The sequence below is a fragment of the Scylla paramamosain genome, chromosome 16 (assembly GCF_035594125.1).
Source record: "Scylla paramamosain isolate STU-SP2022 chromosome 16, ASM3559412v1, whole genome shotgun sequence".
Lineage (NCBI taxonomy): Eukaryota > Metazoa > Arthropoda > Malacostraca > Decapoda > Portunidae > Scylla > Scylla paramamosain.
This window is the reverse complement of record NC_087166.1, coordinates 24,346,266-24,361,265: the sequence shown is the minus strand read 5'-3', so window position 1 is coordinate 24,361,265 and position 15,000 is coordinate 24,346,266. Positions and strand designations below refer to the sequence as shown.

The following is a 15,000-nucleotide window of genomic DNA, read 5'->3' as shown; positions in this document are numbered from 1 at the left end:
AGAATTATATAAACATCTTTAAAAACCCGTGTAACTTCAACTAGAGCCTTTTTAAATGCTCTCCTCTCTCTCCACGACTATTTTCAAAGGCCACATAGGTAAAAAGCCGGGTTCTCAAGAGTGTTTCTCCTGTTGATAATATAGAAATTCTGATAATCTGTCACTAGACCCATAAAAACCTTATTCAAAGCCCATTTAACTTTAACTAGAGCCTTTTGAAATGCTTTGCTCCCTCATCACGACAATTTTCAAAGGGCACAGATGTATTACTCAGGTCCTCAAGAATGCTTCTTCTGTTAATAATGTAGAAATTTTGTTAATTTATCGCTAAAACCATAAAAAAAAACTCACAAAAAAGCTGTGTAACTTCAACTAGAGATTATTCAGCGCTCAACTCTCACCACGACAAAATGAAATGATACAGAGATGATTAGCCAGGTTCTCAAGAGTGTTTCTCCTGTTAATAATAATAAATAAAAAACGATAATCTGTCACAAGAACCACAAGAGCGTTACTAAAAATCCTGTGTAACTTCAACTAGAGATATTGTCAACGCTCAGCTCTCTCACCACAGCAAATTGAATGATACACAGATGATTAGCCAGGTTCTCAAGAGTGTTTTTCCTGTTAATAATAATAAAAAAAAAACGATAATCTGTCACTAGGACCACAAGAGCGTTACTAAAAATTCTGTGTAACTTCAGCTAGAGATATTGTCAACGCTCAGCTCTCTCACCACAGCAAATTGGAAATACAGATAACCGTGTTCTCAAGAGTGTTTCTCCTTTTAATAAAGTAAAAAAACACTTGATAATCTGCCTCTAGAACCATATAGACATCATTAGAGAACCCGTGTAACTTCAAGTATAGCCTTTTGAATGTAGTAGAGGTGCGGCGAGGAAGTGTTTCAGAATAATGGGCTCCAATGCGCTTTCGGTTGGTGTGGGGAAGTGAGTCTGCTTTGTACTGACGTGTGTGTGTGTGTGTGTGTGTGTGTGTGTGTGTGTGTGTGTGTGTGTGTGTGTGTGTGTATGTGTTCGTGATTTTTGTTCTTCTGTTTCTGTTTGTGCTTTCTTTATTTGTATTTCTTTTTTGGTCTTCTTCTTCTTCTTCTTCTTCTTCTTCTTCTTCTTCTTCTTCTTCTTCTTCTTCTTCTTCTTCTTCTTCTTCTTCTTCTTCTTCTTCTTCTTCTTCTTCTTCTTGATGTTATTTTTATTACTTTCTTTTCGCCCTGGTACTGATCCTCGTTGTTCTCCTCCTCCTCCTTCTCCTCCTCCTCCTCCTCCTCCTCCTCCTCCTCCTCCTCCTCCTCCTCCTCCTCCTCCTCCTCCTCCTCCTCCTCCTCCTCGTTGTCCTCTTCCTCTTCCTTCTCGTCCTCTTTCTCTTCCATCTCGTCGTCGTCTTCCTGTATATTTTTTTTATATCTTCCTCCTCCTCCTCCTCCTTCTCCTCCTCCTCCTCCTCCTCCTCCTCCTCCTCCTCCTCCTCCTCCTCCTCCTCCTCCTCCTCCTCCTCCTCCTCCTGCATCAAGGTCTTTTAGCTCCCCACGGAATTTCCTTGCTCTTGTTGCCAATGTGAAGGGAAGAGGGGAAGGCGGGGGAGGAGAGGAGTGGAGCTGGGGTGAGGGGGAGTGTGGATAGGGAAGGAGTGGGGGGGCCTGAAGTGGGGGTGGAGTGGGGGTGGAGTGCGGGTACCCTGGCCTGCCTGTGTTGTGTATAGAGAGACTTGTAGGTATGTTGTGGGTGGGGGAGGGGGTGATGTGTGTGTGTGTGTGTGTGTGTGTGTGTGTGTGTGTGTGTGTGTGTGTGTGTATGTCGTGACTCCACGCTCACTTGATCTCTGTGGCACACTCAACCAAGGACGCGCTCCCTCCTCCCCCTCTTCCCCTTCCTTCCCTTCCCTTCCGTCTCTGCCACCCATATTACCCACTGCCTCTTCCCACTTACCCCTCGCCTCTTTCTCCTCCTCCTTCTCTTTTCTGTTGAAGGGGGAAAGAAGGGGAGGGCATGGAGATGGAAGTGAGGAGACGAGGGGAGGAAGTGAGGGGAATAGAAGGGAAAAATAAACTACTACTACTACTACTACTACTACTACTACTACTACTACTACTACTACTACTACTACTACTACTACTACTACTACTACTACTACTACTACTACTACAATAACAACAACTACATCAACAACAACTACAACAACAACAACAACAACAACAGCAACTACTACTACTACTACTACTACTACTACTACTACTACTACTACTACTACTACTACTACTACTACTACTACTACTACTACTGGTCCTAACGAGTTTGTCTAAATTAGGTGAAAGGACAGCAAGAGGAAGAACCAGTCACAGAATATGTTAGGAAAGGTTGAAAGAGAAACACGCTTTTCTGTTATAGAAGAAGAAAAGGAGAAAGGGAAGGAGGGAGGCGAGGAGGGGGAGTGGTGGAGGGTAAGGCAGGAGGGGGGAAAGGGGGCGGTATTTGGGAGTATTGGGGGTGAGTATTGAAAGAAAGACAACACAAAGAATGATGTCGATCCTGGTCTCGGTCTTGGTCTCGATCTTGGTCTTGATCTTGGCCTTGGTCTTGGTCTCGATCTTGGTCTCGATCTTGGTCTTGGCCTTGGTCTTGGTCTTAGTCTTGGTTTGGGTCATGGTTTTGACGGGCGCCAGGCAGGTACGCTTCAGATGACCTTGGGGCGTCGGTTGCCACCCCCACTCTCTCTCTCTCTCTCTCTCTCTCTCTCTCTCTCTCTCTCTCTCTCTCTCTCTCTCTCTCTCTCTCTCTCTCTCTCTCTCTCTGCATATGAGTTACTTCTGGCGTTTATGTTTATGGAGTAGGGGGGAGGAGGTGGAGGAGAAGAATAAGAAGAAGAAGAAGAAGAAGAAAAACGAGTAGACTAAAGATGAGAAAAAAGATAAGGAGAAGGACAATAAGGAGGAGGAGGAGGAGGAGGAGGAGGACAAAAGATGAGAAAGAAAGATAAGAAGTGAAGGAGTAGAAAGAGGAGGAGGAGGAGGATAAAGCAAGAGGAGGGAGAATATAGCGAAGAAAATAACAAAAAGAACAAGAACACGAAGAACAAGGAGGAGGAGGAGGAGGAGGAGGAGGAAAAGAGAAGGAAATAAATAAAACTTGATAACAACAACAATAACAGTAAGAGGAAGAGGAAGAGGAAGAAGAAGAAGAAGAGGAAGCAGGCGAGTATTTTGTGCCAAAGATCAGTCATGCACAAGAGGCGAGGTGTTGGGAGAGGGTGAGGGAGAGAGAGGGAGTGGGAGAGAAAGAGGGGGAGGGAGAGAGAGAGAGAGAGGGAGAGGGAGGATATGTTATACTTGGGTACAAACTGTGCGTGTCTGGGGTTCACTAGTCTCCCCTCTCCCTCTCTCTTCCTCCCCCTCTCTTCTCGGCTCCCATTTCCTCCTCCTCTTTCTTCCCCTTCCTCTTCTTCTCGCTCTTTCTTTCCTTCTCTTTTTCTCTTCCTCTTCTTTCCTCCATGCCTCTTCCTCTTTCTCTTCCTCTTCTTTCCCTCTTCCTCTCCCTTCTTCCTTCTCTGTTTTCTACTTCTTCCTCGGCCTCTTCTTTCTTCCCGGCCTTTTTCATCTTCCTCTTCTTTACCTCTTTCCCTCCTTTCTTTTCTACCTCCTTCTTCTTCTCCATATTCCTATTCATCTTCTTTCCTTCCCTACCTTCTCTTTTTCTCTCCCTTTTCTTCTCTTCTTTCTTCCATGTCTCTTCACTACTTCTTTCCTCGTTAGGGCCAATAGGTCTGTTGTTCTATTGTTTTTCTCCTTTTTATTGTTTCATTCTTCTTCTTTCTTCTTCCGCTTCTTCCCTATTTCTTCCCACCCTGTCGTCTCCTTCCTTTACTTTATCTCCCTCCTCCCTCCCTCCCTCCCTCCCTCCCTCCCTCCCTCCCTCATGCCTTGGTCTAATATACGTGTGTGTGTGTGTGTGTGTGTGTGTGTGTGTGTGTGTGTGTGTGTGTGTGTGTGTGTGTGTGTGTGTGTGTGTGTGTGTGTGTGTGTGTATCACCAGCCTGCCGCTAGACGTCGTGTTCCTTCTCTCTCTCTCTCTCTCTCTCTCTCTCTCTCTCTCTCTCTCTCTCTCTCTCTCTCTCTCTCTCTCTCTCTCTCTCTCTCTCTCTCTCTCTCTCTCTCTCTCATAAGATCTTGCTGGCAAATATGAGAGAGAGAGAGAGAGAGAGAGAGAGAGAGAGAGAGAGAGAGAGAGAGAGAGAGAGAGAGAGAGAGAGAGAGAGAGAATATATATATGACTGAGCTAATTAACATCAAGAACTCAGGTGATGAGAAAGGTGATGACGTGTGGTGATGTATCGCGGTGACCTTGCTTTGTTTGTGGTGATGGCGGTGACGTCTGGTCGTGGTGGTGTGGTGGCGAGGGAGACCAAAAAAACAAAAACAAATTCAAACTTCATTTTTCCTTGGTTATTAAATTTTTGATTATACACACAGACATACCACTATATAACACAACTTTCTGCCTATTACAGTTTAAATAATGCAGTTGTGTCAAAGGGTTATCGGGAGAAGGTATGGGTGGGTGGGGGGGTGAAGCATACGTGTGTTAAGGGAAGACTCTGTGTGTGTGTGTGTGTGTGTGTGTGTGTGTGTGTGTGTGTGTGTGTGTGTGTGTGTGTGTGTGTGTGTGTGTGTAATGCAAGACTAAACAGATTGGGCGCCACAACACAAGAAAGGTGTATAAATATAACCATTGTATAAAAGATTCTCTCTCTCTCTCTCTCTCTCTCTCTCTCTCTCTCTCTCTCTCTCTCTCTCTCTCTCTCTCTCTCTCTCTCTCTCTCTCTCTCTCTCTCTCTCTCTCTCTCTCTCTCTCTCTCTGTCTGTCTGTCTGTCTACGTCAATGGAACTTATAATATAAAGGAGAGCTTCTAGGAACATATCTCATCCCTTCCTCCTCCTCCTCCTCCTCCTCCTCCTCCTCCTCCTCCTCCTCCTCCTCCTCGCCAAGCCCTGTGTGGTGATGCGTGTCATTGTTTGGACGAGTTATTGTTTTTATTGTTGGTATTTACTTGGAAAAAGTAGGTGGCCATTGTGGTGAGGGACGCTGTGGTGGTGATGGTGGTGGTGGTAGAGGTAGTGGTGGTGGTGGTGGTGGTGGTAGACTGTCGTTATTTGAGTTGTGGTGTTGTGGTGTGGAGGTGGAGGTGGTGATAGTGGTGGTGATGGTGGTGGTGGTGTGGTTGTGGTGATGTAGGCGGCTTTTCATCATCGTTTGTTATCATCACCACCACCACCACCACCACCACCACCACCGTCATCATTCCTTGTTTAAATTTTTGAGACCAGTAAATTAGCTTCCCCCTCATCCCCCCCCCCCGTGTCCCCTCTTTTCCCATCCTTGACTGGCCTCCTTCATGCAGAAATAATACTAATATAAATAATTATGTAAGTAGATATGTCAATAAATAAATAAATCAACAGTCTATGATTTTACTGTAAGACAAAACCTCTCTAATCTTCTCCCTTCGTCTATTTGTTTGCCTGTCCGTATGTCTGTCTGTCAATCTGTCTGTTTGTCTGCCTGCCTCTGTAGTGTGGTGTGGTGAGGGCGTGGTGCGGTGGCGTGGTGTGGTGAGGGCGTGGTGGTGTGGTGTGGTGAGGTTTGGTAGAGTGACTTAGTGTGACCAATGTGGGAAATTTGAATAAGTAAAGTTTAGTGTATATCTTGTAAACAAACTTGTGCTCTCTCTCTCTCTCTCTCTCTCTCTCTCTCTCTCTCTCTCTCTCTCTCTCTCTCTCTCTCTCTCTCTCTCTCTCTCTCTCTCTCTCTCTCTCTCTCTCTCTCTCTCTCTCTCTCTCACACACACACACACACACACACACACACACACACACACACACACACACACACACACACACACACACACACACACACACACACACACACACACACACACACACACACACACACACCTAACACACACACACACACACACACTTAACCTAACCTAACCTAATCGGTCTCTTTCGCTACAGGATCACAGCGTCGCATGGGTTTCGGATCGCTGCAGCAGAGTCCCATCCAGCAGCAGCACTGTTTTATCACCGTTTTCTTCATCACGCCCGTCCTCTGCACCCACTGTGAGTACCCGTCCCTCTCTGTTGACTATTGACTTCTCTCCTGACTTTGTATACTTGAGTACCCGCCCAGTGTATTTAATGTATTTGCTCCTAACGTTGTATTCTCGAGTATTAGCCCCTGTGTATTTTTTCATCTGACGGTGTATACTTGAGTACCCGCCCACTGTGTTTTCTCTGGCGTTGTGTGCTTGAGTACCTGCCAAGTGTATTCACCCCTTACCTGGCTGCATGTTTTCGTCTTATTAGTCTCCAGGTACCAGATGTTGAGTCGTGTAGGTAAATCTTTGTTCTGTTCGTTCTTTTCTTTATGATTTTGCCAAGTGTAAAGGCTAATTAAGTCTTTGCCTTGTTTCCTTCTATCTTTTACGGTAAGTGGAGTGTCTTATGCCTCGTATTAGTCAGTAGATCGGTACTTTTTTATATATGTAGGAGGGTCACTGGCCAAGGGGACCAAACATATATAAGAAAAGGCTCACTAAGGCTTAGATACATAGGTTTATTGAGCACAAAAATAAGTATTCTAATATAACATAATGTACTGCACTTTGTTCTCGCTCTCTTAAGGTCAATTTTTTTAAAGGCCACAGATTTGTTGGGTCTATTGGGTGCATTTTGCTGTTGATGATGCAGGATACTTTTTAATTAAAGCATTACAATCATACGAACTCCACTTCCTTCGTGTAGATTATGTTAAAGGTGCGAGATGCTTGTTGAAGTGTCTTTAGGATCATACCAGTACCCTTGGCTGTGCAGGGTTGCATAATGCTGTGTGGAGCTGTGTGGGGCTGTGTGTGGCTGAGCGGGATTGTGTGGGGGCTGTGTAGGGCTGTGTGACGGATGTGAGGCCTATTGTGCCTGTGTAGGGCTGTGTGTGGCTGTGTGTGGCTGTGTGTGGCCTGTGTAGGACTGTGAAGGGCTGTGTGGGGCTGTGTGGGGCTGTGTGGTTGTTTAGGGCCGTGTGTGTCTGTGTAGGGCTATGTGTGGCTGTGTAGGGCCGTGTGTGGCTGTGTAGGGCTTTATGTGGCTGCGTGTGGCTGTGTATGCCTGTGTAGGGCTTTACGTGGCTGTGTGTGGCTGTGTAGGCCTGTGTAGGGTTGTGTGTGGCAGTGTAGGGCTGTGTGTGGCTGTGTAGGGCTGTGTGTGGCTGTGTAGGGATGTGTGTGGCTGTGTAGGGTTTTGTAGCGCTGTGTGTGGCTGTGTAGGGCTGTGCAAGGCTGTGAAGGGCTGTGTGTGGCTGTGTGTGGCTGTGTAGGGCTGTGTGTGACTGTGTAGGGCTGCGTGGGGCTGTGTAGGGCTGTATGGGACTGTATGGTATGGGAATGTGGGTGAGGATGGACAGGGCCCGTTAGGAATCACACACACACACACACACACACACACACACACACACACACACACACACACACACACACACACACACACACACACACACACACACACACACACACACACAGTAAATCTTTATCTCATTAACTTTATTACGGTTCGGTACATTAATTACTTATTTATTTTTTATCTTAATTTTTACTCATTTGTTCATTTATTCATTTATTTATTTATATATTTACTAACAAAATATCACTACGCACATAAACATTTTCCCGTCTCTCTCTCTCTCTCTCTCTCTCTCTCTCTCTCTCTCTCTCTCTCTCTCTCTCTCTCTCTCTCTCTCTCTCTCTCTCTCTCTCTCTCTCTCTCTCTCTCTCTCTCTCTCTCTCTCTCTCTCTCTCTCGCAACAGCATGAATTCTAAACGCGTACAAATATCTCTCTTACTTTTCCTTTGTTCTTCCTCCTCGTCATTTCATGGAAGGGAAGACCGGTGTTGGCCCAATTATATATACTTTTATTTTGTATTTGATTGCGCGCGTTGGTAAAAGTGCCGAGAGAGAGAGAGAGAGAGAGAGAGAGAGAGAGAGAGAGAGAGAGAGAGAGAGAGAGAGAGAGAGAGAGAGAGAGAGAGAGAGACTCCACTTTTATGCGTCATGTCCTCACTCGCTGGTTTTCCAAGAACCTGCGGAATACACACACACACACACACACACACACACACACACACACACACACACACACACACACACACACACACACACACACACACACACACACACACACACACACACACACACACACAGAGACAGACACACACACACACACTTTTTCAGAAGACTCTAATGAAAATCGCGGTTATTTTTCCTTCGCTTTCATATTAGTTTGTTTATTCCGTTCAGATATTTGCGGTGTGTTGTGTAAGGCAGTGTTCTGGAGGCTCCTGCTGTCCACCTCGCTGCCTTGCCCTGTGGCGCCTTGCCCTTATTCTGAGACGTTTTGCTTTCTCACCACGACTATTTTCAAAGGCCACAGAGATGGTTAGCCGAATTCTCAAGACTGTTTTTCCCGTTAATAATGTAGAAATCTTATTAATCTGTCACTAAAACCTTAAAAAACACTTAAAAACCTGCTTAACTTTACCTAGAGTCTTTTGAATGTAGTGGAAGTGCGGCGCGGAAGTGTTTCAGAATATGGTCACGTGTGTATAGGAGTGTTGGTGACAAGGCCTGGTGGGGACTGTAAGAGGGCGGCAGGTGGGCTGGCGATGGAATCAATCTGTGGGTCTACGTGAGTGTTTCCTTAATGAGGCAGCGACCAGGGCAACGCTTTCCTATTGCTGCAGGACGTGTGTGTGTGTGTGTGTGTGTGTGTGTGTGTGTGTGTGTGTGTGTGTGTGTGTGTGTGTGTGTGTGTGTGTGTGTGTGTGTGTGTGTGTGTGTGTGTGTGTGTGTGAGAGAGAGAGAGAGAGAGAGAGAGAGAGAGAGAGAGAGAGAGAGAGAGAGAGAGAGAGAGAGAGAGAGAGAGAGAGAGAGAGAGAGAGAGAGAGAGAGAGAGAGAGAGAGAGAGATGTCCCAGGGCAGGGTCTGGCTTCCTGTAGCGGCAGACCTGATTGCGGTAAAGGATCCTGTAGGAGGGAGTCGTGTTTCGTGGTTTACGGGCGTGCGGGGCGTCCTGGCGGTGCTTGACGTCACGGCTTGACGCAACTCGCTGGTCGAGGCCGCCGCTCTGGTTTTTCGGGGCTCTAGTTAAACACGGCGGGCTGACGCCGCAGATTTCCCCTGGCTCGTGTCGCTCCCGTGAGGTGCATCACGTAGGCCTGTGGCTCGTCTGACACCAATATTGTGTGTCGGTGGCGTGTCGCCTGTACTGTGTGGGAAGAGATGGGCCGGGGGAGCAGCCTACCCCAGAGGCCTGTCGGGTTGGGAAGAGGCGCGGCCCTGCCTCGTGGAAGGCGAAAGGGATGTGGAGGCGTATTGAACGATTGGTGTTTTCTTGTGGTATTCTGAGAGCCGGCCTAAGGAAAGCAACACGCTTGAAGTGTGCCAGCAGCAGCAGCAGCAGCAGCAGCAGCCTTGAGCTTTTATTGCCCAATAATATGTGTGTCTTGTAACCAGAAATCGTAAACCTTTAGAATAAGGCGCTGCATTTAATTAATAACTGCGAGAAGACGTCAGTGGCAGGCAGCGTCACCCACTTCTGGGAACGTGGCGGCGGGCACATCTCTTCCTCTCTCTGCTTCGCTCCGCCCTGCCGTGGCCTCCTCCCCGCGGCACTGCGGGAGACGAGGTGCGGCTCGCGTACAGGGAAGCGCCTTGCTATCCACAAAAGCTCAACTCATGTACCTTTAAGGCCTGGCCGACCCGCCGCGGCCTCTTCCGGGAAGCGCGGAGTGGAGTGCCTGGCACGGGGGGCGGGTTGGGGGGTGGCTAGGCAGGCCTGGGTGCCGGCCTTGTGGCCATGGCATCCGTGCCTTCCTCGTCGCCGGTGGCGCCACGCCGCGCTGGGCCTGGGAGCGTCCCGGTGATCTTGTTCACGGAATTGCATCTCCGGTGCGTGTTGGCCGCATGTTAGATGAATATTTCCCATACTGACGGTGCGGCGTAACGCCTCCGTGATGCCAGCTAGACCTGAGTGACGGGCGCCGCGCCAGCAGGTGGCCCTGAACGCAGCACCTAGCGGTGATGGAGGCGCGGGGTTCTGGTGTGCACGGCGGCTGCATTTTGCTCGATTTAGAATGTTTGTCACCTTGCATTCGGCAGAATTGGGCTCGCAAAGCGGCTGCCCCCCTTCCTCCCTCACCACACACCCGTCGTGTCCGTGCACTCTTACCAGAAGTGGACCCCCCGGGGGCGCGGCCCTGAGCCATGTCCAGGAAGAAGACCTCTTGGGTCTGGCACTGGTGCGGCGCCCCGCCATGCCGAGCCAAGCGTCGGACAGACTCACGTGTCACGGTGATGTGTGGCACTATAAATTATCGCCTCAGTTTGCGGAGTGAGAGTGTTGCTGTGTTTTGTCCATGAACGCAAATAATGACCGGCGAGAGGCAAGGCGGGGCTCGCTGTGGGTAGAACGCTGCTCGCCAGAACACAGCACCGCACAGCGCACCACGGAACATTTAGAGGAGAGACTTGATTACCTGTCGCGTGATGACGATCTTTACTTTCTTTCTTCCCGCGTTCACAACTGTCGACTGGAAAACCACAATCTTTTTTTTTCTTTTTTTTTTTTTTATGTAAGAGGGCCACTGGCCAAGGGCAACTAAAACATTTTAATAAAAAAAAAACACCTAATGCCAGTTCCCGTAGAGATTCCAAATAGAAAAAAATCAAATGGTGAATGAAAGAGTTCAAGTCATAGGAAGTAGTAAATACAGAAGCAGGCAGGAGACTGCAAAGTTTACCAGAGAAAGGGATTAACTCTTGCAGTAGAGAGGTGGACAGAATAGGCATGAGAGAAAGAAGAAAGTCTTGTGTAGCGAGGCCGCGGGGGAGGGGACATACACATACAGTTAGCGTGAAAATAGCGGTAAAAGATAGCAAGAGATGCAACATTGCGGCGATGAGAGAGGCTGAAGACAGTCAGTTAGAGGAGAGGAGTTATAAGACGAAAAGCTTTCCATTCCATCCTGTCTAAAAGAGTGGTATGAGTGGAACCCCCATACATGTGAAGCATACACTTACTGTTTTTCCTTTTACTAAGTCATGGAGGTGGACTTGTGTGGGTGGGCGTGGGCAAGTGTAGACTGTGGGCTGGTGGGTAGGATCTCTATCTACCTTTCTATCTCTTTATTTATCTGTATGTGTATGTCACAGTTCTGGTTAGGCCATTGAGCGAAGCATTTGACCTACAACACATACATTCATCAAATGTGGCACCTCTTATTCACACTCCTTGGGGCGAATGGGGCGTGAGGTGACACAGGCGCTGCTGGAGATGGCACTGCTGGCTGGGTGACGCGGGAGGAGCGGCGGGTCAGGCAGTTTACTTGAGAAAAGACTAGTTTGCTTTCATAACGCTGGCCTAGGTAGGAGCAGAGAGAGAGAGAGAGAGAGAGAGAGAGAGAGAGAGAGAGAGAGAGAGAGAGAGAGAGAGAGAGAGAGAGAGTACATGTTGGAAAGAAATTAAATGATGTATGTGTCTGTCGTTTCCCGGAAAAGGAAAGGGAGGGAGGGAGGGAGGGAGGGAGGGAGGGGAAACATGTGAGAAAGAAATTAAATAATATTTCTTATGCCTAGTTTTTCCTAGAGAGAGAGAGAGAGAGAGAGAGAGAGAGAGAGAGAGAGAGAGAGAGAGAGAGAGAGAGAGAGAGGTAATCCGAACTGAAGCAAGCAATTTCCTTATGATACAGTTGGTTGAACACTAAGGAATTTAACCTCCCCCTCCCCGCCTGCCTGTGTCCGCCCCTTCCCGGCACTCGGGCTCCCGCTGACGACACGCAGCACCACTGACGCAAGGCTTCCCCCGCACACCATGAAGTGGGTCTTTGCCTGAAGGAGATGAATGTATGTGACGATGTGTATTACGTCATTATGTTGCTGTGTGTGTGTGTGTGTGTGTGTGTGTGTGTGTGTGTGTGTGTGTGTGTGTGTGTGTGTGTGTGTGTGTGTGTGTGTGTGTGTGTGTGTCAGTAATATTGTATCATGATTATTTAGAAACTCGTGTGCTGTTCTTTGTCTTGTATTATCCGTGTCTTGGTGTTCAAGTTTACGTTAATAACACATGAGCGGAACATACACACACACACACACACACACACACACACACACACACACACACACACACACACACACACACACACACACACACACACACACACACACACACACACACGTAAAAAACAGAAGTGTGTCATAATTTCCTTGCGTGTCATCAAATACTCGTATTCATCGTCAGAATTCGTAACCTGAGGCAGTTAGTTTTTTTGCACGGCTGTTACTTCAGTGTGTTACAAAAGTGTACCTAACTTTACCTTCCTGTTAGCGAGCTTCATCTGATATCCACCTGAAGAGTAACTAAAGCAAGGCAGTAACTCAATACACGAGTATACCATCCCTGTATTACACGGATACCCAACTTTCCCTTCCCGCTAGCAAGAATAATCCATCTTCAGAGTAACTAACACAAACCAGTTACTCTGTACACGTGTATAACTTCACTGTATCACAAAGGAGTACCTAATTTAACCTTTCTATTAGTGCTTGTCATCAAATACCCATCTTGAGAGCGACAGACTTAAACCAGTAAGCTTATACCTGGGCACAACCTCACTGTCACACAAGAATACCTAAGTTTACCTTCCCACAGACGAGCTTCATGTAATACCTATTTTCAGAGTGACTGACGGAAACCATTAACTGTACACAGGCATAAGTTCACTGTAATACAAAAGAGTGCTTAACTTTACCTTCCCACAAGCAAGGATAATCTAATACCTATCTTTCTAAATCTTAATATCTAAATCTTTAGAATAACTACCGCAGGCAACTCTTATTAGCACTGGCATAACTTAACTGTCACAAAAGATTACCTACCTAACTTCACCTTTCCATTAGCGAGCCTCATTTAATATCCATCATGAGAGTGACAGACGCAAGCCGGTTGTGTCCAGTAATCAGAACCACACCACTCTGACTTGCCCTCCCTGTAATGCCTTGCGCCTCTCGTATGTGGGTCAAGGCATTCCCTGACGACATGTAGCGTCACGGAACACGCCACTGAGGGGAACATAAAACTGTTTACTGTCTACCCGGAATTCCATCTTCGTGAGTGATAGCACACCCAACCTTAGCCTCCTTTCCTTTGTACGCTGACGAAAGCAGAATACGAAAGCACAGTCCTCGCCTCTTCAATCCCGCGCCTTGTTATTTCTCGTGTCCGGATGCAACGCGAGGAATTTTTTGCCGCCTTAACAGTCACGGTCACTAATAGTCTCTAGTCCAGAATACCTTACTGGCTTCCTTTGTGTTTAGTGTGTGTCCCCAGTCTTCGTAGTGCTTTCTCTCAGTCTTCGTAGTGTCTTCTCTGTCTTCGTAGTGTCTTCTCTGTCACTAGTCCTTTATTACATTGAGACGTTACTGCCACTTTAACAGTCACGGTCACTAACAGTCATTGGTACAGAATACCGTACTGACATCCTTTGTGTTTAGTGTGTGTGTGTTCAGTCTTCCTAGTGTCTTCTCTGTCTCTATTCCTCTGATATGCTAAGAGAATGTGCTGCCTTCTTAACAGTCACGGTCACTAGTCCAGAAGAACCATATTTCCTCTCTGTGTTTAGTGTCTTCCTTAGTCTCTAGTCTTCTGATCTGCTAATAGAATTTACTGCCACAGTCACGGTCACTAGGCCAGAAGATTGCCTCACTCACTTCCTCGCTGTCTCGCGTCTTTCTCAGTCTTTAGTTCTCAGTTGAAAGTAATCAAGATGATAAACATTTCAGAAAAATAACTAGTGACTGTGCTTAGCGTGTCATTGTTTATTTAGAGTACGTGGTGATGGCGAGGATCCTTGTCAAGCTATTACAAGAATCATAAATCTACTTTGAAAACAGCAACAACCTCCATGAATCTCCCTTGAAAACCTCAACAACCTCCATGAATCTCCCTTGAAAACCCCAACAACCTTCATGAATCTCCCTTGAAAACCCCAACAACCTTCATGAATCTCCCTTGAAAACCGCAACAACCTGCCGTTAGAGTTAAGATTCCGAAATGTTTGGGAATAAGAACCAGTGCTGTGCCTTCTCTGTGTCATTGTCTACCTAGATTACATGACGATGATGAGCATCCTTGTCAGACCATCATTCGAATCATGAAAAACCCTTGAAAAATCTCAGTAATTTCCAATAGAACCTACTGGAAATTGTGGAGTTAAGACGCTGAAACGTTTGAAAATAAGAACCAGTGGCTGTACCTGCCGTGTGTCATTGTCTTGATTACACGGCGAGACTCACGAAGCAGACACCAGTACATCATGCAATGGCTCACCGAGGACAGGATCTCACATCTACGAGCCTTCACCTTTACTCTCCTGCATCTCTTTCTTTAGATTCAATATTGTGGCTTTCGTAAGGACCAGCAGGTTTGTTACTGTTTGTTCTTTGCGTCCCTTTGTGTACCTTAAGTGTGATGCCCACTTTGTTGTTGTTGTTGTTGTTGTTGTTGTTGTTGTTGTTGTTGTGTGTTTATTTCATTATCTGCTTTACAATTACTTAAATCCGTAATCCTGAAAGTGCATAACAACAACACAAGCTAAAATAATGAAAAGAAAACCAGAAAAATAAAAGGAAAAATGTTTAAGTAGCCCCGTTATTGACATACGAAAGGAATTTAAACTCAAACATCATGGGGAAAGTTTGTGTGTGGCAGTGAAAGAGCTTAGTGTTTGGCTCTGCTCTTTACTTTCTCTGCCCCGTGAGTGTCTTTGTGTGGCCAGGAAATGCTTCACGCGTCGCATATCAGCTTATCACAGGGACACTTGGCTGGCTTACTGCTACTACTGGTGGTGGTGGTGGTGGTGGTGATGGTGGAGGTGGTGGTGGTG

General features: G+C 46.8%; 1 protein-coding gene across 1 annotated transcript in view; it reads left to right on the top strand.

The window, feature by feature from the left end:
- LOC135108168 (uncharacterized) overlaps positions 1-15,000 on the top strand; it is a 168,510-nt gene that overhangs the window by 95,236 nt on the left and 58,274 nt on the right. Inside the window, exon 6 of the mRNA XM_064018933.1 lies at positions 6,029-6,133. Coding sequence (XP_063875003.1) covers positions 6,029-6,133 — 105 coding nt within the window. The remainder of the gene's footprint in view (positions 1-6,028; positions 6,134-15,000) is intronic.